This window comes from Ursus maritimus, unplaced genomic scaffold (genome assembly GCF_017311325.1).
Source record: "Ursus maritimus isolate PB19 unplaced genomic scaffold, ASM1731132v1 scaffold_7, whole genome shotgun sequence".
Classification (NCBI taxonomy): Eukaryota; Metazoa; Chordata; class Mammalia; order Carnivora; family Ursidae; genus Ursus; species Ursus maritimus.
The window spans coordinates 25,642,838-25,670,727 of record NW_024426885.1 but is presented as its reverse complement, the minus strand read 5'-3'; the positions used below and the strand labels follow the sequence as shown (position 1 = coordinate 25,670,727).

At 43.3% G+C, this 27,890-nt stretch overlaps 1 protein-coding gene across 4 annotated transcripts; it reads left to right on the top strand.

The window, feature by feature from the left end:
- Nucleotides 1-246: 246 nt before the first annotated feature.
- Nucleotides 247-26,673, top strand: AS3MT (arsenite methyltransferase). 4 transcript variants are annotated; one of them, XM_040624368.1, is made up of 12 exons: nucleotides 247-424; nucleotides 583-671; nucleotides 966-1,093; nucleotides 2,024-2,174; nucleotides 2,807-2,943; nucleotides 3,616-3,685; nucleotides 4,847-4,928; nucleotides 6,429-6,560; nucleotides 6,890-7,032; nucleotides 8,878-9,012; nucleotides 24,689-24,758; nucleotides 26,573-26,673. In XM_040624368.1, the coding sequence occupies exons 2-12, from the start codon at nucleotides 630-632 to the stop codon at nucleotides 26,635-26,637; spliced, it is 1,155 nt and encodes a 384-aa protein (XP_040480302.1). In that variant the 5' UTR covers nucleotides 247-424; nucleotides 583-629; the 3' UTR covers nucleotides 26,638-26,673. The 4 variants fall into 4 exon arrangements, with proteins under 4 accessions (XP_040480302.1, XP_040480304.1, XP_040480305.1 ...); XM_040624370.1 differs by lacking the exon at nucleotides 26,573-26,673 and adding an exon at nucleotides 25,476-25,510 and having other exon boundaries at nucleotides 249-424; XM_040624371.1 differs by lacking the exon at nucleotides 24,689-24,758 and having other exon boundaries at nucleotides 257-424.
- The last annotated feature ends 1,217 nt before the right edge of the window (nucleotides 26,674-27,890 follow it).

Below are 27,890 nucleotides of genomic sequence, written 5' to 3'. Positions count from 1 at the left end.
AGGTAATTTCATTCCCCAAAGGGGCAAAAATCATATGGGTGTTCGTTTAAGTCCCAATACAGGGTTTATAAAATAAAAACCACAGTGCAGCAATAAAGGAAGATACTAAGGAATAGTAATAGCCCCTTCCTGGTTGGAAAGACCAAGGACGGCCTAGACGACGCTGGGCCCGGCTGGGCCCGGCAGGGCCAGAGCGCCCTGTGAGGGCAGATGAGCCGACTGCGTTGGAAGCTCCTGCAAGCGGCGGCGGGTTCCTGCATCCCGCCGCGGGAGGAGCCCGGGGCACCACCTGGTGCAGGCTCGGGAAGCCCGCCCCTCAGGAGAGCCGACCTGCCGGCCCCGGGGCGGGGCCTCGGGAGCGCTCGGCCTCGGAGAGCCGCTCGCCGCAGTGCTCCAGTCCGGCAGTGCAGAGGCCGAGGAGACCGTGAGTGCGCCGCCCCTCGCCTCCCTGCAGGGCCCCCAGTACGGGCCCTCGAGGCAGGCCCGGCAGTCACCACCCCCTAGCAGTCGCCGCCACCACTAGCGCCCCCAGCCTGCCTGTTAACCACCCCTCTACGTTAGCGCGTCCCTTTCCCCTTGCAGGTGCTCAGCGCTTTCGCCTTTCAGCTTCCTTTTTTCTCCTCCTGGCAATGGCCGCCCCCCGCGACGCTGAGATCCGGAAGGACGTGCAGGTGCCCGCAGAAGGGCTTGGAATGGCCAAGGAGGAGCCTCGACTGAGTGGGAGCACTAGGCCTTTGGAAGCCCAGCCCGCCTGTACCCTTGCCCCCCAGGATCAGGGAGGGGACGGGAGGGGGGTGCAGGGCAGAGTCTGGGCTTAGAGCTTTGCAGGGGGAAAGCCTAGCCAGGCCTGGATGGGGGGGGGGGTTGGATAGAGGGGGTGTTGACCGTGGGAGACTTCACCCTGTGGATACCAGTTCCATCTTTTCTCTCTCCCCACCCCCACCCTGCCCTTGGCCTCTGGTCAGAACTACTATGGGCAGGTGCTGAAGAAATCAGCAGACCTCCAGACCAGTGCCTGTGTCACTGCAGCCAGACTGGTCCCCAAGCACATCCGGGAAGCCTTGACAAATGTACATGAAGAAGTAGCCTTGAGGTAGAGTGCCCTGTGCTGTTCCCTCATCCCCCTACCATGAAGACTCTAGGCAGCAGCTTTTTCAAAAGATAGTGATGGGGTCACTAGGGAATTAACCCATTTACTCCAATCCATCTAGTTTGCCTTGTCTGTCATAAAACTGGTAAAGCACAGCACTGATCATCTTACAGCTCTGTTTAAAAACTTACAATGACCCGCCCTCCCCACCCCATCCATCTTTAGTCAGGATACATTCATACACCTTGGACCTGACATTCAAGACTGTCCAGTTTGGCCCCCACTTCCCAACTCACCCCAGCTCCCTCTGATGCACTATATTACTCTAGCCAGACCTTTCTCTTCCTCCTGCCTCACATGCAATTATTTATCTGGAATGCCTTCCCTCTTCTTTCTACCTTCCAAAACCTGCCCTTCCAACACTTCACTGATGTCCTACCTACTTTGTGAAGCCTTCTCCATCCTTGAGCACCCTCTTCCCTAAACCACGAAAGCACTTACTCTCTGTGCAGTAAATCATGGGAATGTTTTCTGTGTTCATGGTTTATCTCCCCAGTTAAATACCCCCAGGGGACAGAAATCTTGTGTTACATTTCTTCTCCAGTAACTAGCACAGTTCTGGGCCTGTAGTAGATGTTCAGCGATAATGCCCAACTAAATGTATTTATTCAACAAATATTGTAAATGGCTTGTTTGTCTTAGTACCTGGTACAGTGCCCAACAATGGTAACATGGTAAACAAAGCAGACAGAGCTTCTAGCTGAGTGAGGGAAACAAAACACCTAAATAGAAATCCAGTGAATGATGGAAGCAAGGAGGGACAGAAAGGAAGGAGAGACGTAGGAAGGAAGGATTTGTAAGATTTAGTGATCCCACATATTCTAGTCTCTCGGGGGAAAAGATGTATACATGGAGGTATTTTCTATCTCCCAGGTATTATGGCTGCGGTCTGGTCATCCCTGAGTGTCTGGAAAACTGCTGGATTTTGGATCTGGGCAGTGGAAGTGGCAGAGATTGCTATGTACTGAGTCAGCTGGTTGGTGAGACAGGACATGTCACTGGGATAGACATGACAGAAAATCAGGTGAGGCAGTGATTTGGAGGACAAGGAGGAAAAAATTCTTGAAGACTTTGTTTTAAAGATAAAGTTGTTTCCTTTGTGACTCTTCAAGGATAATCTAAGAAGTTTGCTAAATGCAAAGCTCATTTGTGTCACTAGTGCTTCCTGCCCTGAAGGCTGAGAACTTTGACAATTAGGGGCTCTCCTGGGAGAACAGAGTCAGAGGTTTGACCTGATATCCGAATATCATAATGACCCAGTGGAGTCTGATTTTTCCCTTGCTTCTGCCATCCATCTTGAAGGATTTTGTTGTTGAGTGAAGAGTTTACTCAAGCAAAGTCCATGTATCAAGGGGCACCTGGCAAGCTCAGGCAATAGAACATGTGACTCTTGCTCTCCAGGGTCATGAGTTCAAGCCCCACTTTGGGTGTGGAGCCTACTTAATTAAAAAAAAAAATCCATGTATGGAGCAGAAAGTTTATCCCTCATGGAGTTGTCCCAGGCTGTAATTTATCTTACATGCCCAGAGGAACCTTGTACACTTATCCAAAAATATATTGTTAATATTCCATTCATAATAGGAAATTTTTAGTAAAAAAGTAGCATATTTTTAAAAAATGATGATCAAATCCGTGTGTGTGTGCTTGTTTTTTTAGGTAGAAGTGGCTAAGAAGTATATTGAATATCACATGGAAAAATATGGCTTCCAGACACCCAATGTGACTTTTCTTCATGGCTACATAGAGAATTTGGAGGAGACTGGAATCAAGAATGAGAGTTACGATATTGTCATGTAGGTCTATACCCTTATTTCTGTAAATATAGCCCATTTCCTGTTGAACACAAATGTCGCCACTCTGCTGAACTGACTCTCATTTAGGGTGTTAAGCCTGACTTAATAAAGGGCTTCAGAACACACTAGCCCAGGAGAGAACCGATTGTAAACTTAACCATAAATGGATAAGCCCAAGAGAACAACAGCAGGACCACTGAGTCTGCTCATACAACACACACCGACGTGTTATCTTCAGTATTATTGTCACAGCAAAGTGTAGGAGTCTGTGATTCTTCTTTTCCTTTGAATTGTCAAACCCTGCCCAGATGTATAAAGCTGCCTTTGACGAATGTCACCTATTTAACATGTGGCCTAAGAAAGGCGTGGTGTAGGAGGCATCTGGCCCCGGCCTTCATGCTGTTGCGTGGTGACCATCAGCCCAGACACAAATCAGGAGCGTGCCTGATTTTTTTTTCCTGCCCACTCAAATTGGCTAACAATTTATTGCAATTTTAAACACTCCATCCATCTCCTTTTTCTTGGGAAAAAGTTGAGTGTGGGGAAAAGAGGGAGGCAGGAAGAATGGTGTAGCTTTGGGAAATGAATGGAAGGCATCTTTAGGGACTGAAGGATTTGAGGCGCTCTGAGTAGTGTGTGAATTTGCCTGATGTTCCATCTGTTCTTTTTTAGATCAAATTGTGTCATTAACCTTGTGCCTGATAAGCAAGCAGTGCTGCAGGAGGCTTACCGAGTGCTAAAGGTGAGGGCAGAGGCAGACAAGTGGTCTTTACATGTCAGTAAGAGCAGATGGGACCTGTCCCGTTCTTGCCCCCTTGAGCTGAGAGCTCCAACTCCTGTCATTTATTCTACACTACACTACATTAAAAAGGTACGGGAAAAGGGGCGTGGCAAGAATGCCCCGAACATGGATTCTTTTTCCTCTCATGTCGTAAAAGGTAGTAAATGTGAGAGTCACGACTGTCATCGGATGCCGTAAAATAGTTGCCTTATTGCGGGCTCTCCTCCTGTGCTCTGCTGCCCATGGTGCTGGGATAGCATCTGTAGTACCACTGGGACTTTTGGACTGACTCTGAAAGATTGCTACGGGTAGACTCTTCTAGCTTGTATGGTGTTTCCCAGGGCTGCTAATTTCCTCTCCATCGGGATTTCAGATCTTTGGGTAGTTAAAAAAAAATGGAACTTTTACATTAACTACTTTCTAAAAGGAAGACTTGCAGGAGCTCCGTACCCCCCAATATGTCCTGAGATGTGTATCTTCGTCATAGAAGATACAAGATTCTGAGATTTTTGGTTTACAGGGCTTGGCATAGAGATCAAATAAGAATATGTAAGAATGATTCAATAATGTCTTATTTAATATGTCATCTTAATGGGCCAGCCTACGATCTTCATCAAGCTGTACTGCTAAAAGGTAGAGACGTTATAGTACAGTCTAGACTCTGAGCCCTTGAAGCCAGCTAAATAGAATCTTAAAATTCCTGATCACTCATATGTCTGAGATTTTAAGGACATTTAATAAAGTATAATTATTGTTGCAAAAATAAATAACATTACAAAGGTTACATGATTTTTAAGGGAGAAGAATTCAGGAATTTACTTCTATTAGTTATACAACCCACTGGGGCTGCATTTGGTTCAGACTGGCTAAAATTTTCAGCACCTGCATATCTTTGTTTAGGAGAGAAACACTCTTGGAAGGCCATTTTATTGTCTGTAGGGCACTGAAAAAAAATCTTGGCGCACAGCTGTTGCTTGTAACTAGGAAGACAGCTTTGTTCACCAAGGGTCACCTCAGTACTTCTGTTGGTTTTTTAAATCGATTTTATCTCCTCATTCCTTTCTTTGCTATCTGGGACTCATGTCATCTTTAACCTTGTTTGGACTAATACTGCTGTTTCAGCATGGGGGGGAGCTGTATTTCAGTGACGTCTATGCTAGCCTTGAATTACCAGAAGAAATCAGGACACACAGAATTTTATGGGGTGAGTGTTGCTTTGTTTTGTTTTATGGTAAGCGAACAAGATACTTGTTCACGTACAGAGCTCCAATCTGCTAATATCCAGGAGGAGGCTTATTTCTGTAACACGTGGGACTAGGTGGGGCAGCTTCTGTCCCCTTTCTCCTCTGCCACTCAAGAGTGGTATGCCCTTGGACAGTTTAATTAGTCTCTTTGAGTCATTGTTCAACAAATTGTAAATGCAGATAATAATACAGTCTGCCTTATTGGGCTGTTATGAAGATTAAATGGGATAGTGGATATGAAAAATACTTCAGCCCTTCGGGGAGTGAAGCCCCTTCATCCCCTTCTGTGCTTAGTGTTATCGTGTTGTTTATTCCCTTATTGTCATTTAAATGGAGTCTCTGGAAGTTGAGAAGATGAATGTATGCCTGTGGTCAGTCTGATTATGAAATCAGGTTCTTACTTTTAGGGGCACCTGGTTGGCTTAGTGGAGCATGTGACTCTTGATCTCAGGGTTGTGAGTTCAAGCCCCATGGTAGGTAGAGAGATTACTAAAAAAAAAAGAGAGAGAGAGAAAGAATCCCATTAAAAAAACAAAACAAAACAGTTCTTACTTTAAAATAAGTTCTGTTAACCTTTTTCTTGTCATATAATAATAAATGAATATTGTTAAAATGTTGGAAAATACAAAAAGAAAAACAAAAAAAAATAGTACTTATCATGTAACCTGGCAATAACCTCTTTAACATGTTAGTATATATCCTTGTAGGGTGTATGTGTGTGTAATAAAATTTGGAGCATGCTATATGTAGAATTTAGTATCCTGATTTTATTTGGAATGTTTCCTAAGCCTAAAGTGTTTAAAAATGTGTTTTAAATGTGTATATTCTTCAACTGTATTGTGCAGCTGTGCTATACTTTACTTGACCATTTCTCTATGGGTAGTCATTTGGGTTGTTTCTAATTTGTTGATGTAATAAATTTAAAAACTGTTAATTGCCTTATGAATATTAGAGTACTTATTGTTCTAGTAGCAGATCATTTATGATAATCTGGAGCTAATAGGCAATTTTGTAAATTATCCTTTATACTTTTTTTCTCACATAGCATAGTGCTTTTCAGAGTGTGACCTAATCCATCCAGAAATATGATTACAGCTGGATGGAACCAGTACATTAGTGACTGTCTTGAATAATGGTTTCCAGAGGCCATTGGGTAGCATATTTTGTTTTACTGTGACTTTCTAGATCTTGAGGGGACACTTAGGTCCTTTTTCTATTTCTAGGATCTGTTTTCTATTTCTAGGATCATGTCCTTTTTTTTTTTTTTAAAGTTTGTTTTTTAAGTTATCTCTACACCCAATGTGGGGCTCAAAGTCACAACCCCCGAGGTCAAGAGCCGCATGCTCTTCTGACTGAGGCAGCCAGGTGCCCCAATGAGTACCATTCCTAATCAATTTTACAGAAGAGTAATTTCTTGAGTACCTAGTTGTCTGGTTGGTCTGTGATTTTTCTTTTTTTAGGTGAGTGCCTGGGTGGTGCTTTGTACTGGAAGGACCTTGCCATTCTTGCCCAAAAAATTGGTTTCTGCACTCCACGTTTGGTCACTGCCAATCTCATTACAGTTCAAAACGAAGAATTAGAAAGAGTGATCGGTAAGAAAGAGCAGTGGGGAATGATAAAACTGTTGCCCGAATGGTTCAAATGTGGTGTTTAGCGAGGGTCTACGGAGTGGGTCTCATTGAAGGAGACTTGGTATCATCTGGAAACCTCCATCTTGTCTTCTGTTTCATAGCAACCTCCCAAAGTTTAGTACTTAATAAAGCACTTCAAAGTTATTCACTAAATAGTGAACTGCCCAGACAGATAACTGATGGTATGCAAAGAAGAAAATCACCTTTATAACATGTATGCTCTTCATCTGCTAAGCAAACCAGTAGCCATGTGGGTGCTGGAGCTGAACCGTGGGTAAACTCTGTTTTAGGTGACTGTCGTTTTGTTTCTGCAACGTTTCGCCTCTTCAAACTCCCTAAGACAGGACCAGCCGAAAGATGCCAAGTGACTTACAATGGAGGAATCATAGGACACGAAAAAGAACTAATATTTGATGCAAATTTCACATTTAAGGTAAATAAAAATTTCCATGATTTTGGATATTCTTTCTATTCTTACATTCGCTCCAGGTACCTTTTCTTATCCTTGCATTGCTTCCCACTTTCCCGGTGTGGGGACATGTGCGTGTGTGTATATATGCTTTCGCTGAACCATTAAAAGTAAGTTGCAGACATCATGACATTTTACCCTTAATATTTCAGCATACATCTAAGAATAAAACCTTCTCCTACATCACAATATCCCTATCACACCTAAGAAAATCTTTTATGGGAAGCGTCCGTCAGACATCAGATTAATGGAATTACAGAGAAGCAGGATGGAAAAGAATAGAAGTATTGTGCAACAGTATTTCAGTGGTTCACTTGTATCATAGAATTAAGGGATTCTTAGTGTTTAATGGTAACACATTGATATTTCTACTACTCTTTGCAGGACAGTCTTTATTTCCTCAAAATGGAAACGTATAGGCTTTGGCGTCAGATACCTGGGTTCAGATTCTGGCTCTATTACTTCTTACTTGGGCAAACGTGAATAAGCCCTTCTTTGAGATATAGTTTGCTCCACTGCAAGAGTGGGGGTGATAATACCTACTGTGTGGAATTTCTATAAGATTAGCAATCATATCGGGGCGCCTGGCTGGTTCAGTCAGTAGAGCACGTGACTCTTCATGTCTGGGTTGTAAGTTCGAGCCCCACGTTGGATGTAGAGATTACTGAAAAAATAAAATTTTAATAAAGATTAGCAATAATATAGCAGAACATTGGTACATGCTGGGAACTCAGTACATAGAAGATACAATCATGATTTGTTCCAAAGGTAGAAGGATTTCCTGGTTCCCACCTCTGATTTTTTTTTTGGCCCAAATAGCATCTTCAGAGTTCTTACCTACCCGTTGGTGCAGAGGGGCTGTCGATGCTCTTTCACTCGTCCACTGCCCCTGGATGTACTGCCTGCTTCCTCAGAGTCACAGAATCAAAGTGGGAAGGGCCTTTGAACCCACTGCCCTGATAGAGTAGCTCTCAAAAAAAAAAAAAAAAAAAAAAAAAAAATTTTTAATAGCAGAATTCTTTTTTAAAACAAAATCTTATTTAAAAAACCAATACTTGGGGTGTCTGGGTGGCTTAGTTGGTTAAGCGTCTGCCTTCGGCTCAGGTCACAATCTCAGGGTTCTGGGATCGAGCCCCACACCGGGCTCCCTGCTCAGCGGAGAGTCTGCTTCTCCCTCTGCCTGCCATTCCCCCTGCTTGTGCTGTCTCGCTCCCGCTCTCTCTCTCAAAATGAATAAATAAAATCTTAAAAAAATATTTAAAAGAACCACAAAGCCCAATGCTTAGTCTGTGTCAGACATTGCTTTAAATAACCCCAGTATATGAAGGGGTGAATGCAGAGCTCATCTGCAGGGAGCAGGGGTTAGGTAGCCCAGAATCTCCTGTGCTCACTCCTGGTTCCCAAGGCATGAGTCCTTTATGCAGCCCCCCAGACACCCTGGGACTCACAGAAATACACATTAACAACTATTATGTTAATTTAAAACCTCATTTTAATGATGAGTGAGGTGAAACTCAGATACAGTGGTTTTCTACATTCGTCTCTGAGGAGAGATGAGATACTGGAGCAATGAGTGTCCTTCTTTTGTTTGGCTTTACCACAAAGGGAAACTGATTATGACACTGGTCAATTACATTTTGAAATGAGCATGAAACTAGCAGCAGGGTCTGAACAGAAGAGAATATTGTATCAGAAGGTACAGTCTTTTATCCTGAAATGTTACTCCTTAGTAAAACCTTTGCATGTTTTTCTTTTATTGAGATTGAAGTGGCATTTCTTAATATGTGTTTTTTTCCTGTTGTCCTTCAGGAAGGTGAAGTTGTTGAAGTGGATGAAGAAACGGCAGCTATCTTGAAGAATTCACGATTCGCCCATAATTTTCTGATCAGACCAGTTGGAGAGAAGCTGCCAGCACGTAGTGGCTGTTCTGCTTTAGAGTCAAAGGTTTGTTTGACTTTCAATCCCTACCTTACCACAGACTGTTAAACCAAGAAACAGATCATTATTCTTTTATTTGCCGCTATAAATAATTTCTAGCATGTTTGTATCTACAAAATGATTTGAATTAATTTCATAACTTTATTTTTCCAATCTGGACAGTAAGTCAGAGACTCTTAATTTGGTGCACCCATGAATGGACTTCAGGGCATCTGCGAACCCTTAAAATTATATGTGTGTATGTGTATTTTCTCAAGAAAGTGTCTATTACTTTCATCAGATTCTTTTTTTAGAAAATATTTATTTGAGAGAGAGAGAGAGAGAGAGAGCATGAGTGGGAGGGGCAGAGAGAGAGGGAGAGAGACTCTCAAGCAGACTCCACGCTGAGCACAGAGCCTGAGGTGGGGCTCGATCCCATGATCCTGAGATCACGATCTGAGCTGAAAGCAAGAGTCAGACACTTAACTGACTGTACCACCCATGTGCCCCTCATCAGATTCTTAAAGGAGTCCAGATGCAGAGAAAGTTAAGAGCTACCTTGGAAAAAATTATTCAAATATTCAAATATTTGGTTTTTTATTTTTTACATTTTTTTAGAAAAGATTTTATTTATTTATTTGAGAGAGAAAGAGAGTGAGTGAAAGAGAGAGCACAAGCTCATATTGGGGTAGGGTGAGGCAGAGGGAAAAAGAGACTCCCCACTGAGCAGGGAGCCTGACACGGGGCTCCATCCCAGGACCCTGGGATCATGACCTGAGTCAAAGGCAAATACTTAACCAACTGAGCCACCCAGGCGCCCCTCAAATATTTTTAGGTCTTAATTGATATAGTCGACAGAAAGATTGTACCAGTCTACATGCCTACCTGCAATGTATGAGAATACCTTTTCCCTGCCCTCTTACTAATATTGGGTATTATTTTTAAAAATCTTTGCTTGTCGGGGTGCCTGGGTGGCTCAGTCATTAAGTGTCTGCCTTCGGCCCAGAGCGTGATCCCAGGGTCCTGGTATCAAGCCCCACATTGGGCTCCCTGCTCCACTGGGAGCCTGCTTCCTCCTCTCCCACTCCCCCTGCTTATGTTCCCTCTCTCGCTGGCTGTCTCTCTCTCTGTCAAATAAATAAATAAAATCTTAAAAAAAAAAATCTTTGCTTGTCTGATGGGCAGAAAATAATTTGTTGTTTTATTTTGCACATATTGAACCTTTTGGCGTATTCATTGGCCAGTTATATTTCATGCAGTGTGAACTTCCTGTGTAATTCCTGTAACCATCTGCTATTAGAGTGGTATTTGCCCTTTTTTATTGCTCTATAAAAGATTGTCTATTATATGTTGTAAATATTTTTTCTCACCACATCATCTGTCTTTTTATTTGCTCATTTTTCCTGAATAGACATTTTCAATTTTTATGTAGTCATTTCCTTTATCGTTTCTGCCTCTTACATGATGATTAGAAAGACCTTTCTCTGTGTGAACATTATCAATTTACTTATATTTTCTTTTAAAATTTTGTAAGATTTTATTTTTAAGTAGTCTCTACACCCAGTGTGGGGCTTGAACTCACATCCCCGAGATCAAGAGTTGCATGCTCCACTGACTGAGCCAGCCAGGGGCCCCACCTATATTTTCTTTTAGTACTTTAGACATTTTGAGATAGAATTCGTATATCATAAAATTCACTTGTTTAACCATTTTATGTGTACAATTTAGTGACTCTTAGTACATTTACAAGGTTGTGCAGTCATCACTGTCTGGCTTCATAAAACTTTCATAACCCCCCCCCCCCCAAATCCCATACTTATTAAGTAGTCATTCTGCTATCTCCCCTCCCCCCTGGCCTCTGGCAATAGCTAATCTGCTTTCTGTCTCTGGATTTGGCTATGGTGAACATTTTTATGTAATGGAATCATACACTATATGGCCTTTTGTGTCTGGATTCTTTTACTTAACATCATGTTTTCAAGGTTTATCCATGTATCAGTACTTCATTCCTTTTTATGCCAGAATAATATTCCATTGCATGGATATACCACATTTCGTGTATCCACTCATCAGTTGATAGTTAGGTTCTTTCTACTCTCGGCTACTCCTAGTAGTAGTGCTGTGAACGTGTGTGTACGTGTACTTCATGTCCTTGTTTGAGTGCTTGTTTTCAGTTCTTTTGGGTCTATACCTAGTAGTGGGATTGTTGGGTCATACCATAATTCTACATCCAACTTTTTGAAGACCCACCAAACTGTTTTCCACAGTGACTGCACCATTTTAAGTTCCTACCAGCAATGTATCGGTTTCCAGTTTCTCTACATCTTTGCCAATACTTTGTTATCTTCTGTTTCGTTTCGATTGTAGTCGTCCCAGTCGGTGTGAAGTACCTCACTGCGGTTTGAATTTGCATTTCCCGAATGACTAGTGATGTTAACCATCTTCTCACATGTTTGTTGACCATCTGTATGTTTTCCTTCAGGAAATGTCTATTCAAATCCTTTGCCCATTTTTTTTTTTTTTTTTTAAGAGAGGGAGACAGAGGGTGGAGGGGCAGGGGGAGAGGGAGAGAGAGAGAACCTTAAGCAGGCTCCATGCCCAGGACAGAGCCTGACATGGGGCTGGATCTTACAACCCTGAGATCATGACCTGAGATGAAATCAAGAGTCGGACGCTTAACTGACTGAGCCACCCCGGCTCCTTTGCCCGTTTTTTCATTGGTTTGTCTTTTTATTTTTGAGTTCTCAGAGTTCTTTATATATTCTGGATACTAGACCCTTATCAGATATATGACTTGCAAAATTTTCTCACATTCTGTGTATTGTCTTTTCACTCTCTGAATAGTGTCCTTTGATGCACAAAGTTTTTGATTTTGGTGAAGTTGAATTTTTCTTTTTTCTTTTTTTCTTTTTTGGTTGCTTGTGCTTTGGGTGTCATGGCTAAAAATCCATTGCTTAATCCAAGGTCATGCAGTTTCTTCTAGTACTTTCATGGCTTTGCTTTTCATGTTAACATTTTTAAACCATCTGGAATTTATTTTAGCATAAATGTTGAGGTACAGGGTGACTATTTCTCCAAATATTAACTAGTTCAAATTTTCCTGTTCACTTATTACATCAATTCCCCACTGTTTTGAAAAGCTAATTTTGATCACATCTTAATTTCTTGAATGTGTACTTGAGCCAGGATACTGCTATATTCTAAAATGATCGTTTTCTAAAATATTTTAGATTCATTTTTGGAATGATTCTAGTATCTGAAATATTGATATAGCATTTTCTAAAGCATTTTATCACAGTTTATCTCATGTCGTCTCCACAACTACCCTATGAAGAAGGCAGATAGGTAGTTATAACAGATAGTAGCATTCCTCTTTGCCTTTCTTTCTTATATATTTAACCCTTTTCCCCTATTCATGGTATCAATTATTTTATTGATCCATTCATTACTTTATAATATTGTGTTTAGAACAGGGTAAGTGGTGGATTTCAAGTCTCCTTGGGCTGACAGCACGTAGAGCATTCACCGAAGTCATACCAGTGATGTGTCTCAGGGCACTGAATGTTGGAAGCCCCGGGAAATAAGATACCGATATTGCTGTGCTGGGATGGTGGCAGAGCTTGGGGTTTACATACACAGGCCTTGCAGCCAGATAGGCTAGGTTCAGATCTTGGCTCTAACCAGGCATGTGTGATCTCAGGTACGTTACCTAAACTCCCTACACCCTCTGTTTCTCCATGCGTAACAGGAAGGTAATAATCACTTTTTCTCCTCAGGTTGTGAGGATCAATGGGGATGATATATGGAAAATGTTAGCCTGATGCCTGGTACATAATAACACACTCAAGAAACAGAAGTAGTTACAGTTATAGATTTGTACTCATTAAGATTCTTGGTCACTTGGAACTGTGTTCTAGGATTTCTCATTCTTCCACACACCCTTTCTCCTGGGCCCAGAGATTCTCTAATCTTTTGCCTTGAATTTTTGCTTTCTTCTGCTTGCATTTCGTAGTAACTTGGATACCCTGAGCATACCTTGAGACACAAGTCACTCTTATGCCTTTTTCCTCCTCCTTCTGTTACATTATAAGCAGTCTTTAAGAGTAAAGCTTATTTATGAATCATGGAACGCTACATCAAAAACTAATGATGTACTGTATGGTGACTAACATAACATAATAAAAAATTAAAAAAAAAGAGTAAAGCTTATTTAGAGATCACTCTCCAAAATGATAAATTTGTAGCTGGGGAAGTTTAATTGAACACAAGAGGCAGGAATCCTGGAGCAACAAACCGAATGTCTTCTTGCTTGGCCACTCTTACCAGCGGGGGTTCAAGCGCAGGCTAAGAGCCGAAGAGTGATTTACAGGTTTTCTTTATTAAATTCTTGAGTCCTCTGCTATTTGTTACTCTTCTGTTTTTCTAAGCAGTTGCCTTTTGGAAAGTAGAGAAATGTGACTTTGGACCTTTCCGTCCTTGAAAGCTTTCACAAATGTATTATTGGTGTTTTGAAACTCTTGGGAGTTCACTGACAACAAAACCTTGCTGGTGAGAATCAATGCGTATTTTGAAATGTTTCCGTCATTCTAATTCTCCTGGAACCTGGTTTCCTGAATCCTAGTTAGAGAAGCTGGCAGCAGACGGCAGTTACAAGTAAAGGGAGTGTTTCCTCCAACCGCAACATTTCCAGTGGACTCTGGCTGTGAAAAATAAAAAAAATGTCATTAAGCGGGCTGGCTTCCACAGAGACCCCTTTCTTCCAGCCTGGCTCTCCTTGACCTCCCTCTTCGCGTGCACGCGGGGTGGACAGGAGGGCTCTTGACCTCAGATGCCACTCGTAACTTGCCACGTACTTGAACTGGTTTATCCCACCTGCCTCCTCTCTCGTCTGCCTTGTTTCTTTCAGCCTGCTGATGTGCCAATGTCTTTAGATCAGTTCCAAGGTTTCGAAATGGCAATCACTGACAGTGAAGGAAGATTTAAAGAATGAAACAGCTGCGTGTCCTAGAAATATAACCTTGTGCGCTTGGAGGAGGACGTTCCTATCTTTTTTATGGAAGACCTTTCCGATAAAGATCTGGAGCACAGTACAGGCAGGCGGCACGTGGGGGCTGCCAGTGCTCCGTCTTCCCCACAGCTGCCACCAGTGAGGAACGCTGCTCCTGAGCAGTGACTCCGTCCCTGACCACTGCTTCTGAGAGCCCTTCTTTTCTTTCGTTTGTCCTCTTCCTCCTCCTCTTCTCTTTCCTCCTGCCCTTCCTCTTCTTCCTCCCTCTCCTCCCTTTCCTCTTTTCCTCTTCCTCGTTCTCTTCCTTCTTCTCTTTCTTCTTCTCTTTTGATCCTGACAAGGAAAGCGTATCTTGCTATTAAAAGAATTACATTAGGGGTGCCTGGGTGGCTCAGTTAGTTGAGCATACGATTCTCTCTCTTTTTTTAAAAAAAATTTTTTAAAAGTGCATGTGGTTTTTTTTTTTTTTTTTAAGATTTTATTCATTTATTTGAGAGAGTGAGCACAAGCAGGGGGAGCGGCAGGCAGAGGGAGAGGGAGAAGCAGGCTCCCCCTGATCCCCAGGACCCTGGGATCACGACCTGAGCGAAGGCAGATGCTTAATGACTGAGCCACCCAGGTGCCCCTGAGCGTCTGACTCTTGATCTCAGCTCAGGGATTGATCTCAGGATCGTGAGTTCACGCCCCACATTGGGCTCCACACTGGGCATGCAGCCTACAAAAAAGAAAAAGAAAAGAAAAAGGAAGAAAAGAATTACATTAGTAAAACACCGCAGCATCTGAAATGATGCATGTAGGATTGTGGTACGCGCTATCTTGCTGCAGTTAGTAGTAGTGGTTGTAACAACACCAGCAACACTAGGAATCATACAGAGGACCTAGCCTTTACCGAACAGGTAAGATGTTCAAAGCACTGTGTCACTTTGTCCTCACAATAACCCTTATTATCCTCCTTACACAGACGAGGAACCTAAGACTCAGAGAGATTAATGTACTAATCCAAGGTCACAGAGCTAAAAAGTGATGAATTTGAACCGCTGTTGGATTCTAGAGCTGACATTCTTCCCCAATATGCTGTACTACCTGTCTGCATCTAGACTTTTCATAGAATCACAACATGTTGGTGCCAGAAAGGACTGTTTATCAACGTGTCTCACCTTTTAAAGTCTTGGGATCTTTTAGGGGTGGGAGCATGCATTAGGAAGTGATATTGATATCACTGTCTCCTATTAGTAGAGAGGACATGCAGTGAGAAGAAGAAAAGTGGGAAGTAATTTTCCTGGCTGAAAAGGAGGAGAGGCTAACTCTTACGACCAGGAATTCCAGTGTAGCAAGAGGAGGAAATAAACAGTGGACAAGAGGGCCTGGCAGCGGCAACGAGCATAGCTAGCCCTCTCCCAGGCTCGGAGATCCCCTGCTGGATGCTAGCTTGCCTATTAGGGAGCCCAGATCCAGGCAGACATCTTCATTCTAGAAAGGTGGAAGCTGAGGGCCAGGGAGGCCCAGGCCCCCAGTAAGTTATTTCAGTAAAGGGAGTGGTCCATAAGACTGTCCTTCATGAATGTAGGGTCCGTGCCTGTCTTGTCCTGCCTTCTCTTTGCAGTGACCACTGATCAATAGTAAGAGTGTACATTTATGTTTCATGAATTCATTATCATTATTTGAGGTGGCTTCTTCATGCTCTTGATTTCCTGCCTTTGTGCCTGGTTTTTCTCTGGCCCCACTGGTGCTGCCGTTGGAGGTATCTCATTTGGAGGTGAAAGGAGGAAAAATAAAGACTGCCATTTGTCTTCTGAAAATTCCACTCACCCTGCCCTGAGGTCTTGCCGGCTGTTGGTGGCAGTCTCAGCGTCTGAACATCAGCAGTTGCTAATGGTGGCCCTCGTGTCTAGGACTTGCCTCCTTGTCTTGCACACATGTTTCTGGAGATGAGAGTAAGGGAAGGAAAAAAGTTTCAGCATTTCAGTATTCAGTTCCAGAAGGGTAAAAGGCACATACAAATGGGGCTCCCATAAGACAAAATGAAACAAAATCAACTTTCCTGGTCCTCTAGGGACCACCTTTAAGAAGCTTTAAATGAAGTTTACCTTGAAAGTAGTAAAAACTTGGGACATCTGGGTGGCTCAGTCAGTTAAGTGTCTGCCTTCTGCTTAGGTCATGATCCCAGGGTCCTGGGATCAAGTCCCGTATTGGGCTCCCTGCTCAGTGGAGAGCCTGCTTCTCCCTCTGCCTGCTGCTCCCCCCTGCTTGTGCTTTCTCTCTCTCTCTGGTAAATAATAAATAAAATATCTTTTAAAAAGGAAAGAAATAGTAAAAACTTGATTAGAAGCTTCAGGATGAGACAGCCACCTTTATAGCTGAATCCCAAGGATCCCGTAGAATTATAAAATTTTATCTACCTCCTAGGTAAGCCAACCTTGGGGTACATCAAAACACCTTTAACTTGTCCTTTCATTTTGGTTTGCCTTTTGACAGGATATAATCACAGATCCATTCAAGCTTGCAGGAGAGTCTGACAATGCAAAGCCCAGATGTTCCTCTGATGTTGCCGGAGGCTGCTGTCTGTAATACACAGCTGACCGGAAGAAAGGGGCAGAAGGCGAAGGACTTCCATAAGTCTTTTAATCTTCTCTTCCCCATAGCACAGACCATAAGAAAGAATAAATGGTGAAAAGCCACTATATTCTAGATCATTGATAAAAATAATGAATTATTTTTTAGACGGTATTAATTGAAGGTTCATAGCAAATGACCTAAAGGCTGGGTAAGCAGGTTTTCCTCTCTCTTTGCTAAGTCAAAGTTCTGGTGCCACTTAGCGGTCAGATGTGGAACTGAGAAGCTGTCTTCAGGCTTGGCCAATGAGCAAGCAGGGTTTCAGGAGTAACAGTTGGCAGAGGGTCTCAGGAAAAATATCTTCCTTCTGACCTGCATAGCACCCTTGGGACTTTCACCGTGTTTGCTCATAAAACAAAGCTCCTACTGAAATCATGCTAACCACACCATAAAATTGCGAAATCAAATTTGGTAGGAGTGCTCTTAAGGTAACATCGAAATCAAACACTTTTTTGTTTTTTTTGGGCAATTGAATGAAGACAGCACATGGATAATGAAACGCTTTGACCTCGTTAGCTCCTAAAGAATGACAGCATAGTGACTATCTGTAGTAAATCCTAACTGGTTCAGGAAAAGAGTGATAATTTTTAAAAAGAGAGGTAGGAGATGTAAAAACAGTGGGTTTTCTTTTCCTTTATAATGTGCCTGGTTAAACTTTTAGGAAACTATTAGATTTAGTTCTGGCTTCCGTAGTTAGAGAATGAGACTGAGGAATATTTCAGGATAATGTCATCATTAGAAATGAGAACATGATTTAGTTGAAGTCCAGTTGCACTTGAAGGCTTTGTCAGGAGACACAGAAAGGTGTTAAGTCATATACAAGCCATGGTCCTTGTCATCAGGAGCCGATCAGTTCTTTAATGACAGCCTTCAAGCGATGAAGAGTTTTAGTGAGAAAAATCTTAAGTTGCTCTGACTTCAGTACAAAAAAACATGGGGGGAGTGGCATGACCCAAGAGATTTTTTATTAGGGGTATGAGAATATGTGTAAAGCATTGGAATGGATTCTATATTCCAGGCCCCTCTTAATAAAGCTGTTAAAAATGGAGAAATCCTCAGATTTTTAAGTGGGTTCAGCCATAGGACCTGACTTACTGCTACAGACTAAGGAGCGGACTGGGTGGTATCTTTTAAGCTCTATTCATCTCTGTGACCTTGATTCTAGACAGTGCTTTGTGGTTCTAGAGTTCACTATCTACCGAGTCGTAATCTACTTCCGTGACAGCGTTAGTTATAACGGTGCAGGTGGGATTGAGCATGCGTCACCACCCACGAGCCCAAGGTCGTCCCACTAGGACGTTCCGGTTATTTGGTTTATTAGGCTTTTCTAAATTTAGAGGGAGGAGGTTTTAGGCAATCACTGGTCATTCTGAATTCTCAGTTCCCCCCCAAAGATATTGAGGGATGAGCTGGAACTGGAATGTGGAAATTCGTGCCGTGCTTGTCCTAAGAATAACATTTGATATGTTATTTTCCAACAAAAATATACTTTGTAAGAACTATATTTGATCTAGAATCTAGACAAAATATTTATTAGATAATATAAAATAAAGTATACGTGTTTTGTTCAGAAAAATGCCATACACAGTTATTTAAATATTCAAAATAAGTGAGATAGACAAGTAGGAGCCTACGTCACTTCTCAAAGAGGACGCCTCTCCTTCAAGCGTGAGAGGAAGCGTGGAATGAGGAGGAGGAACAGAAGTCTGATGGCAAACTTGATGGTTCTTTTCCCCTTGGCATTTTGGCCTTGAGAAAATTATTTAACATCTCTGCCTCTGTTTCTTCGTTGCAGGAAGTTCTTTGAAAGGGTGGGTGGCACGTGGTGAATTGTTACGAGTTAGAGCTATGTGGCTGGCCACGAGCACGTGACGGCAAGCCCGGCTGAAGACCAGCTTGCTGCCAGAGCGTGGTTTAGGAAGCTGCCTGTGGCTCTCGTGACAGCAGACAACTTCCCCCCCAACGTTGTATTACCACCTTTTCAAATATGCACAAAGGTTTAAAGCATTGTGGCAACTGCCTATTTACCTGCCACCGAGGTTACTTGTTACCCTTCATTTCATACATGTTATACTTACTAACAGCAGAGCCAGACACACAGTACCTAATCCTGCAGCTACAAACACTTTTCAGAAGATACTGGACTTATGGGGTGCCTGGCGGGCTCGGTGGGGAGAACGCGCAGCTCCTAGTCTCGGGGTTGTGAGTTGTGAGTTCGTTGTGAATTGGAGCCCCATGTTGGGTGTGGAACTAATATTAAACAACAACAACAAAAAAAAGATAGTGGCCTTAAAGTGTTTAAGGAGACTTTCTCTTTTGAAAAATACCAAATATAGTATTTTCTATAGTATAGAAGTGTCTTCTGTACTATAGAAATACCAAATGTAGTATTTTCAGTCCTTTGTTAACACAGGGAGAGAATTTATTTAAAAATCAGGTAAGGGGCACCTGGGTGGCTCAGTCGGTTGGGCGGCCGGCTCTTGATTTTGGCTCAGGTCATGGTCACAGGGTCCTGCGATAGAGCCCTGAGTGGGGCTCTGCGCTCAGCTGGGGAATCTGCTTCTGGATTCTCTCTCCCCCTCTGCCCCTCCCCCTGCTCACACTCTCTTTCTTTCTCTTAAATAAATAAATAAATCTTTATTTAAAAAAAAAGTCAGGTAAGCCTGCAGAGGTTTTCAGCTCACCTACTGGAGGCAGCGCGGCAGTGGCTTAAACAGGATCCCGCCCCCGCCCCCACCTCTAGCCACTCATGGCTGAAAAGGGCATGGCTCTGTGCCAAGAGCAGAGCCTGCCTGTCTTATTGATTCTTGGCCTTCCCTTGGCTGGCTCCTAGGAAGCAGCAGAGGAGTGACTAATTCTGCCTTATTAGATTGGGAGTTCCGCTCAATGAGCCCAGCAAGGAATGTGAAGCTATCCGTCCAGTCTTTCATTTATTCACTAACTGTTATTAAGTACTTACTGTGTACCAGGCACTGTCCTAGGCCCAGCTCACTATCAATCAAAGATGATGAACCCCGTGGGCCAGCAGGACCAAAACAGCTAAGCCTGTTTTCTAAACGTTGTTGGCACCTGTCCTAACTTCTGCGATTTGCCAAGTTGCTTCAATCGTGCAGACAGCACAGAGGAGGTCTAAACAAGGGTCCTTTCGATGACCCTGCTGGAAGAGTCAGTAGAGGGAGATCTCACTAGATAATAAAAATGAACTCTTTTGCAAATACGGGGCTGGAATTATACAATCCTAGTAGTAACCTATGACTTGAGCTTTAGTGCCTCATTCCAGTCTCTACCCAGCTGCTGACCCTGCAATTTCTGCAAGCACAGCTCCCACTGAGGTTAATGGGAGTGTTATGTGAATGTAAGTTTTATACTTAATCTTCTGCTGCTTGAGCCTTGCTTGTCTTGGACTGATGACCATACCAATCCCCTTCCTAGTCCTAAAGGCTAGCTTGTTCCCCTTGCAATGGGAACATGCCAGCCCCTCTTTTCATGGAGCAGAGCCCTGCGGCCGTGGTATGCTCCAGGTGAGGGAAAAATCAGTATGGGACAAAAATGTTCTGCCCTAATGCTACTCCACTGCTTCATAATCATAGCACCCCGCCTCCTATACGTTGTCCAGAAGCCCGCAAGAGTAAAAGAACTGTGTAGGGATCCTCTTCCGGGGGCGCTGAAAGCCAGAGTTGGGTCTACTAACTTTTTTTTATTTTATTTTTTTAAAGATTTTATTTATTTATTTGATAGAGATAGAGACAGCCAGCGAGAGAGGGAACACAAGCAGGGGGAGTGGGAGAGGAATAAGCAGGCTCTCAGCAGAGGAGCCTGATGTGGGGCTTGACCCCAGGACTCCAGGATCACGCCCCAAGCCAAAGGCAGACGCTTAACAACTGAGCCACCCAGGCGCCCCAAGGGTCTACTAACTTTTTAGCTAGGCCTAAAGCCATTCACTTTCTTCTCATTTGTGGAGTGAGAAGTGATGCAGGAGACCGAAAGCAGGTGTCCTTTCTAGATCTGGCTCTGCTGTCAAACTAGTTACTTGGCCATAGGAGGATTGTGTGTCCACTTTGGTTCACTTTCCCCGTCTGTAAAAGAAGGGTGTTGAACTTGGTATACCCTACGTTCCCTGCCAGGCTGGGGAACAGATTCGTGGAGCTAGAATCTGGAGAGGTCACAGTGCTTTTAAAATGGTTTGAATTCATTGCCCGCGTTTATAAATCAGAAGATTTTACATAAAATGTGAATTTCTGACTTCCCTTGGCCACACAAGCCCTGCATTTCTGCCCGGTTGCCATGGCCAGAGTGTAAAGGCTTCCCCTTCAGCCAGAGTCTGCCCCCTTCGTCTGCTTGCCGCCATCCCTGTCCCGCCCACTTTACTGACCCCTGTAGCTTTTGAGTTTGTGGCCTGTTTTAGGACTAGGATGAGCACATTTTCAACAAAGCTACAGGTGAGGGCTTTTTCCCCATGATCGTTCAAACGATGGCAGATCTATGGCTTAATCTAGGAATCTGACTTATATATTTAATTCATTACAAGCAGAAGCCAAGAAGGGCACGTGGAGCTCCACAGGGATCCTCGCAGGAGGGAACCAGGGGGCCGGGGCTGCTTATGGTAATTTGACATATAACTCAGAGCCTAATTGTGTCAGGTGAGGTGGTCTGGACAGTTTATTCTCTGTTCCCAGAGTTAACAAGCTTCCGTCACGTAACTTTCTTTGTGAATATTAAATGGACATCCCCTGGACGGCCAGACCTCAAAATGTCAAGTTGCTGGGGAGGAACGGTTTGCACAGCAAGGGCAGAGGGATTCATGGGGCTTCTGGGCTTAGTAGTTAATCTTTTATTAACTGTCCTTATTTTCTTTTTCTTATTAACCTTATTATTTCTTTCGTTTGGATCTAACTAGGGAAATGTTGTGAGGGAGGTATTTTTATTTTGCTTCTAAATAATGGAAGAGGAGCCCATAAAGCTGAGGTAGCCCTTGAAAAAGGGTGATTTCCCGAGATAATGAGGAAGATTCATTGTGGATATAAACCATGCCAAATGCCCCAAGTTGTGTCTTCACTGAAAATAACTTCCTTTTACCTCTTTCGCAATGCTGATTTTTCTAAATTTACACAAGAGAAAACCGAGGCTGAGGATATTTAAATGACTTGCACAATGGGAGTAGAGCCTAAAAAGTGTTGGAACCGACACTAGAAGTAGGTCTAGGATAATACTGTTGTATTCTAGGGTCTGTCCTGGCTCTCCTTTTGGGATTTCCCAAATTAAAAAATATAGCAATGAAAAAGGGACAATGATTACTATAAAAGTAAGAAGAGTGGTTCCATCTGGGCTGGAGGAGAGGGGTGCGATCTAGAAGGGATCTAGAGGGTCTTTCTCAACTAGGGGGTGGTTCCTTTTATTACAAGGTGAACATGATCTTTGCCTGGGACTGTCCCAGTTGAAGCCTAAAACTAGGCTAATTATTAATAGTACCTTTTTCACTCTCGAACAGGTTCTGTTTGGGACGATAAGTTCTGTGGCCAGCGACCTTACATGGATGTTTTATGCGCTTCTATGTACGTTTATTGTATGTCAGCATCTTTTTAGAAGTTTGAAAATGTATCAGAAAGTCTCACCTATGATCAAGAATCATGGCCAGCCAAACTCATGTTTGCTCTAACATTCATAACGACCGCACGAACCCCAGCGGCGGTAGCTGTGATTCAGGTGTGGACTTCCAGAACAGAGGGTGTGGAGTCCCATTTTCTAGGGACTCCTGTGGCACAAGATAGTTTTATCTGTTGTTTTGTTTTTGTCCTACGTGTGGCTGGAGAAATGGTGTATCCTTTAGATCTAATTGCGAAGGTCAGTCAAGATAACAGATGAGAAAGTGCTTTGTAAACCGTGAAGGTTTTTATCTCCTTGGATGGCAGGAGTTTCCTAAATTCCTACACTGGCAGGGCCCCAGCATCGCTACTGGGGCTGTCAGTTAATCTTCCTGTAACACAGCTCTTCCTCTTAGAACTTTTTATAGCTCTGAGTGCCTACAGAATGAAATCTAAATCTCTAAACCTGGCGTTCAATCCACCACAAACTGGCCCGATCAACCTTCCAGCATTATTCTTGCTGTTCCTCTTCATGGGCTTTAGAACCAAGTTCGACAGCGTGGTGTTCCAAAAATGCTGCTCCCTTTGCCGCCTCACTTCACACTTTTCTCTCCGTTAGAATGCCTTTCCCTCTTTCTTCTCTCTCAGTCCCTTTGTCAGGGACTCAACAGTCATGTCTCCCACCCTCCCCGACCCTCCAGTTCATATGTTGATGCCCTAACCCTTATCTGTGGCTGTGTTTGGAGATGGGGCCTCTAAAGACGTAATCAGAGTTAAATGAAGTCATAAAGATGGGGCACTGAGCTAATAGGATTCGTGTCCTTATAAGAGATACCAGGGAGCTCATTCTCTCTCTCCACATTCAAACTCAGAGGAAAGGCCATGTGAGGACAAAGAGGCCATCTGAAAGCCAAGAAGAGAAACCAACTCTATGTGACCTTGGTCTGGGACTTCTGGTTTCCAGAACAGTGAGAAGACACATTTCTCTGTTTAAGCCACCTGGTCTGTAATATTTTGTTACGGCAGCCTGCGCACACGAAGATCCCTTTCTCGGACTAGCTCTTACGAGGGCATATCTAAAAACCTATCTATTTTTCAAGGACCAACTCAAAGACCATGAAGTCTCAATTCTCGTACTTTATTTGTACTTCTTTTTAAGACATTTCGTGTTCTATCCTGCATATGCCATTATGTAGCAAATGTTTCTTAGCCTTTTTACTGGTAAGATTTTGAGGTAACCTCTGATTTAGTAATATCGCTCCACAATGCAGAGTACAGTGTCCGGAACTTATTAGATATACAATATATACTGAGTGCGTGAGTGAATGAATGAGTAAAAGAGAAACAAATAGATGGGGTAAGAAGTAAAATATAAAAATTTAGTTAAAATTTAAAAAGGAAACAGAGAATTGAGATGTATTAATAAATGGGGAAAATAAGTCTTTAGTGATGTTTAAAATAAAACAAATAGGTGTCTCAGAGGAACTAAAAATAAGAGCAGAATTTTTTTCCACTGCGGTCTGGCATATTATTTGTCTATACATGGCGGGGGGGGTCTGACTTTGTGGAGTAGATTTCTTGCTCCAGCTTCAAAGGATGTGGAAAAAAGACCATGAGAATGAGCTCAGCTGGTATGGGAAAATTGGCATTTTATGACCGGAGTCATAATCATAAATTCCATTATCAGACCCATGCCGGTCTGAATCTCACAGGAGGGCTCAGAATTGGACATTCAGGATCTGTTCTTCCCCCTGAACTCCCATTCCTACTTACCAGCCTCCTGTCAGTCTTTCTTATCAACTGCCTCTTCCTCACTCCCCAAATGTGGTTTTAAAATTTAGATCTTTGAACAGATGATATTCACATGGGTCAACATTTAAAAATTATGGAAATGAAAAGTTTCCCCCAAATCATGACCTGGGTTGAGTGTTTTAGCCACAATGATAAAGATAATCAAGCTCAGAACCTTTCTTACACGTTTGTCCAAGACGGAGCTGGAGGCTGGAACCAAGATGGAACTGCACTGAGAAAGACCATCCTAAAAGAAATTTTAGAAAATCCTGCAGGTGCAGGCCTGGCAGTCAGGAGGACAGGGGTCCTGGAGCAGGGCCAACAGTGGACTTCTAGCCCAGAAACACCTTTCTCTGAGTAGTCCAGGTCAAGGGGGCAGGCAGGAGAGGAAGGAAGTGGGTGACTGTGCAGAGCACAGGAGACCTCTTGGGGTTGCCCCATAGAAGGGTCGGGAGGGCCAGGCTCCCCAGGAAAAGGGCAATGGTGGTGTAGGGTGCTGCGTGGCTCCTAAGGCCCCATTGTGGAGGGACCCAGAGCCTTTGGTGGGGGTGGGCAGGGCAGTTGGGGTTTCCCTTGCACCCACCTCAGTGCCTGACTAGAGACTCAGGATTCCCAGCTATGAGCCAAGGAGCTTGGGCTCATATCAAGGGAGGAAGATTTCTCCCAACTTCATCAAAAAGCTGCTTTTTTCTTTCTCTTCCTCCGCCAGTGGCTATATCCAGAAAATATCTGGAAAAGGAGGGAAATAAAGCCTGAAGAAAGCTTCTCCTCTAGAGAAGGTAAATGGCATAGCTGATTTGACGCGATTCCTTTTGGTTTTGGCCCCGCTGTTGTGACAAGTTCTCATCCGAACTAAAAGACTCCTGTGTATTTAAACAAGTGAACAATGTTGCTTCAAGGGGAATAGAGTCCATTCTCGGGAAAGTCTGGGTAACTCCAGTATTTGCCCAGTTCCTGTTTTTCCTCAGAAGACCTAGTGCTTTGGCGCGATGAAAACCTTGCTGAAGCACTAATCTTGAATACTTTTCTAAAACCAGGCGATTTTCTGGGGGCAAGAAAAAGCTTCTCTCTCAAATTAGATCTTTGTGTTGAAGAACAAAATACGTAGAGAGCTATTTGGTGCTTAAATTGCAATCTGTAAGAAAATCCAACTCAAAACGACTTTTAGGTCTAGATGGAGTGATTTCCCAAATCCTGGAATCCACACCCATGGGAGCTGATCCTTTGCAGCTGAGAGCATGGAATAGTCACTCTTCCCCTTCTGTAGCCAGTGAAGGATTCTGGCAAGAGAGGGCTAGGTAGGGAAGGTGTTTGCTGGGAAGTTCTGGCTTTACCTGAATGACTTGTTTAAGGTCAAAGTCAGAACCTACCCAGGATTAGACCCACTTAGCCATCTCAGGACTTTTGTCACCCTTTTTGGAGGTGAAATATTATTGGAATTCAATATTATCAGAATTATCAGAATTCAAAGTTTTATTGTATTTGTTTTCCTCCAGATTTAAAAAGAGATCCCTAGAAGCAAGCGTTGCCCTTGTCCTCTATTCATACAGATGGACAGACTGGGAAGCCCCTAAAAGTCACGAAAAGCCTGCACCAGCAGTCCCTCACTAAACAGGGGTGACATTTTGAGCCGACAAGCCTCCAAACTCAAAGGAAGAGCCTTCTTTCTGAGGAAAATTTACTGGGCTTAGGTGTCTAGATTGTTCTGTGTCTTGTGTTTACATGAAGATTATGACCCCCCCCCATCCTGGCACCTCTCAGGATAAGCATCACTTAGTGATCCCTGTGTGAATTTGAGCTTGATTTGCTTTTTATTTTTATTTTTTTTGGAGGGGGGGAGCAGGGAGACAGGGCGAGAGGGAATCCCAAGCAGGCTCCAGGCCCAGCGCGTGAGCCCGAGTCGAGGTTTGATCTCCCTGAGATCATGACCTGAGCCGAAATCAAGAGTCAGATGCTTAACTGACAGAGCCACCCAGGCGCCCCTGAACTTGGTTAATTTTATATTGTAAGTTGTCCCAGTGGGTCCTTCCTTACACGTTGGCTATGAAGTCTTGAATTTCTAACTTGTTTCTAAACTGCTGAGCGCCACACTTTCTTGACCGTTCTAGCTTTCTCTGCAATGCACAGGAAATATCTGCACGTTTGGCCAGCTCTCCCCCACCCCCCTTCTCCACACTTACTTTGAAAGTGTACATTCAGCATTTGTGAGCCTTTAATGGTGTTTCCTCTCGGCTCCCTTAAACACACTTGAACTCACACTTCTTAAGAAGTTTAAAGTTTCATTTTCAATCAGCTGACGTAGAAGGACCATATCTATCTTTAACCTTTGTCAGATATCCCTAAAAATCTCAACTTTTTTTGCTTCTAAACTTTGATAACGCTATTTTTATAAATGCATGCCAAGTTTGTGTATTGGGTTTTTTTCATCTGAACTTATTTTTCAAATATAGAGGATTGGGGGTAGGGGATGGATTGCCAGCGACTGAAGGGCTAGAAAATAGAGTCAGGGACATTAGTTGAAAAGAATCAGAATAAAAATTCTTTCATTTCTTTAACAGTCTACAATTTTTCTTTTCAACATCTGTTGTTCTAGGTCCTGGTGATACAGCGGTGAACAAAACAGACAAAACCCTTGTCCTCACGAAGTTCAAGCCCTAGTGGAAGGAGACAGATAATAAACAAAATTAAGGACAATAAAGCAGAGATGGAGTGTAGGGAGTGTTTGTAAGTTTAAAAAAAGGTGGCTTTCGGGGCGCCTGGGTGGCACAGTCAGGTGGAGAGTCCAACTCTTGGTTTCGGCTCAGGTGGTGATCTCAGGGTCTTGAGATCGAGCCCCAAGACAAGCCCCACGTCGGGCTCTGCGGATCTGTGAGGAGTCTGCTTCAGATTCTCTCTCTCTCTCTCCCTCTGCCCCTCCCGCTCGTGCTCTCTCTCTCAAATAAATATATAAATCTTAAAAAAAAAAAAAAAGGCCTTTGGGCAGTCTTGGAGGGGGACTGATGGGTTGCGCTGACATCTGGGGGAAGAGAGTCCCAGGGACAGGAAACAAATGGCAAGTATACAGCCTCCTCTGGGAACCTCCCTGAAGTGAATGAGCAAGGGCTAGGAGAAACTGGCTGGAGCAGCAGGCCATGGGGTCAGAGAAACAAGGGGCGCAGCACAGCCTTCCAAGCCTTGTGGGATATTGTAGGGACTGTGGCTTTTACCGTGATGAAATGGGAAGTGGGATGAGGATTTCAAACAAAGGAGCAACAGGATTTGACTTAACAAGACCACTCTGGCTGCTGGGCTGAGAAGGGAAAGNGGCAGGTGTGGAAGAGGAAGAAACTGTTAGGAGGCCATTGCTATCACCCCTACCAGAAATTAATCCGAAACGTCTGACTGGTTTACAAAAAGGAAAGAAAATGTGCTTGCAGAATACAAGAAAGAAAGAAAAGAAAGAAAGAAAGAAAGAAAGAAAGAAAGAAAGAAAGAAAGAAAGAAAGAAAAAGAAGAAAAAATTAGCAGTTATGTTTTGGCTGTTTAAGTTGCAACAAAAAGACCAATTTGGCAGTTACTTTACTACAGTGCCTTCTCCAGACACAGTGGTTTGGGGGCCCTGGGGAGCTAGTCTTCAGGACTTTTTTTCTCCTGAATTTTAAGTTTTCTTTTTAATTTTTTATTAGGTAATCTCTATGCCCAACTTGGGGCTTGAACTCACAACCCCAAGATCAAGAGTCACATGCTCTATCAGCTGAGCCAACCAGGCACCCTCAGGATTTTTTTCTCCTGAGCAACCCATGGACCTACCCCTGTTTGGTCAGTGTGATTAAGAAGCCTTGAGTGCTGGGGCGGCTCAGTTGGTTGAGTATCGGAAGCTTGATCTTGGCTCAGGTCGCGATCTCAGAGTTGTGAGACTGAGCCCAGCATGG

What these genes read in the sequence shown, in the direction of transcription:
- AS3MT (XM_040624368.1), top strand. Translation starts at nt 630, where the DNA reads ATGGCCGCCCCCCGCGACGCTGAGATCCGGAAGGACGTGCAG. An exon ending in AGATCCGGAAGGACGTGCAG is followed by an intron (nt 672 to 965) that starts GTGCCCGCAGAA and finishes GCCTCTGGTCAG; the next exon opens with AACTACTATGGGCAGGTGCT. An exon ending in GTTCTGCTTTAGAGTCAAAG is followed by an intron (nt 9,013 to 24,688) that starts GTTTGTTTGACT and finishes TTCCTCCGCCAG; the next exon opens with TGGCTATATCCAGAAAATAT.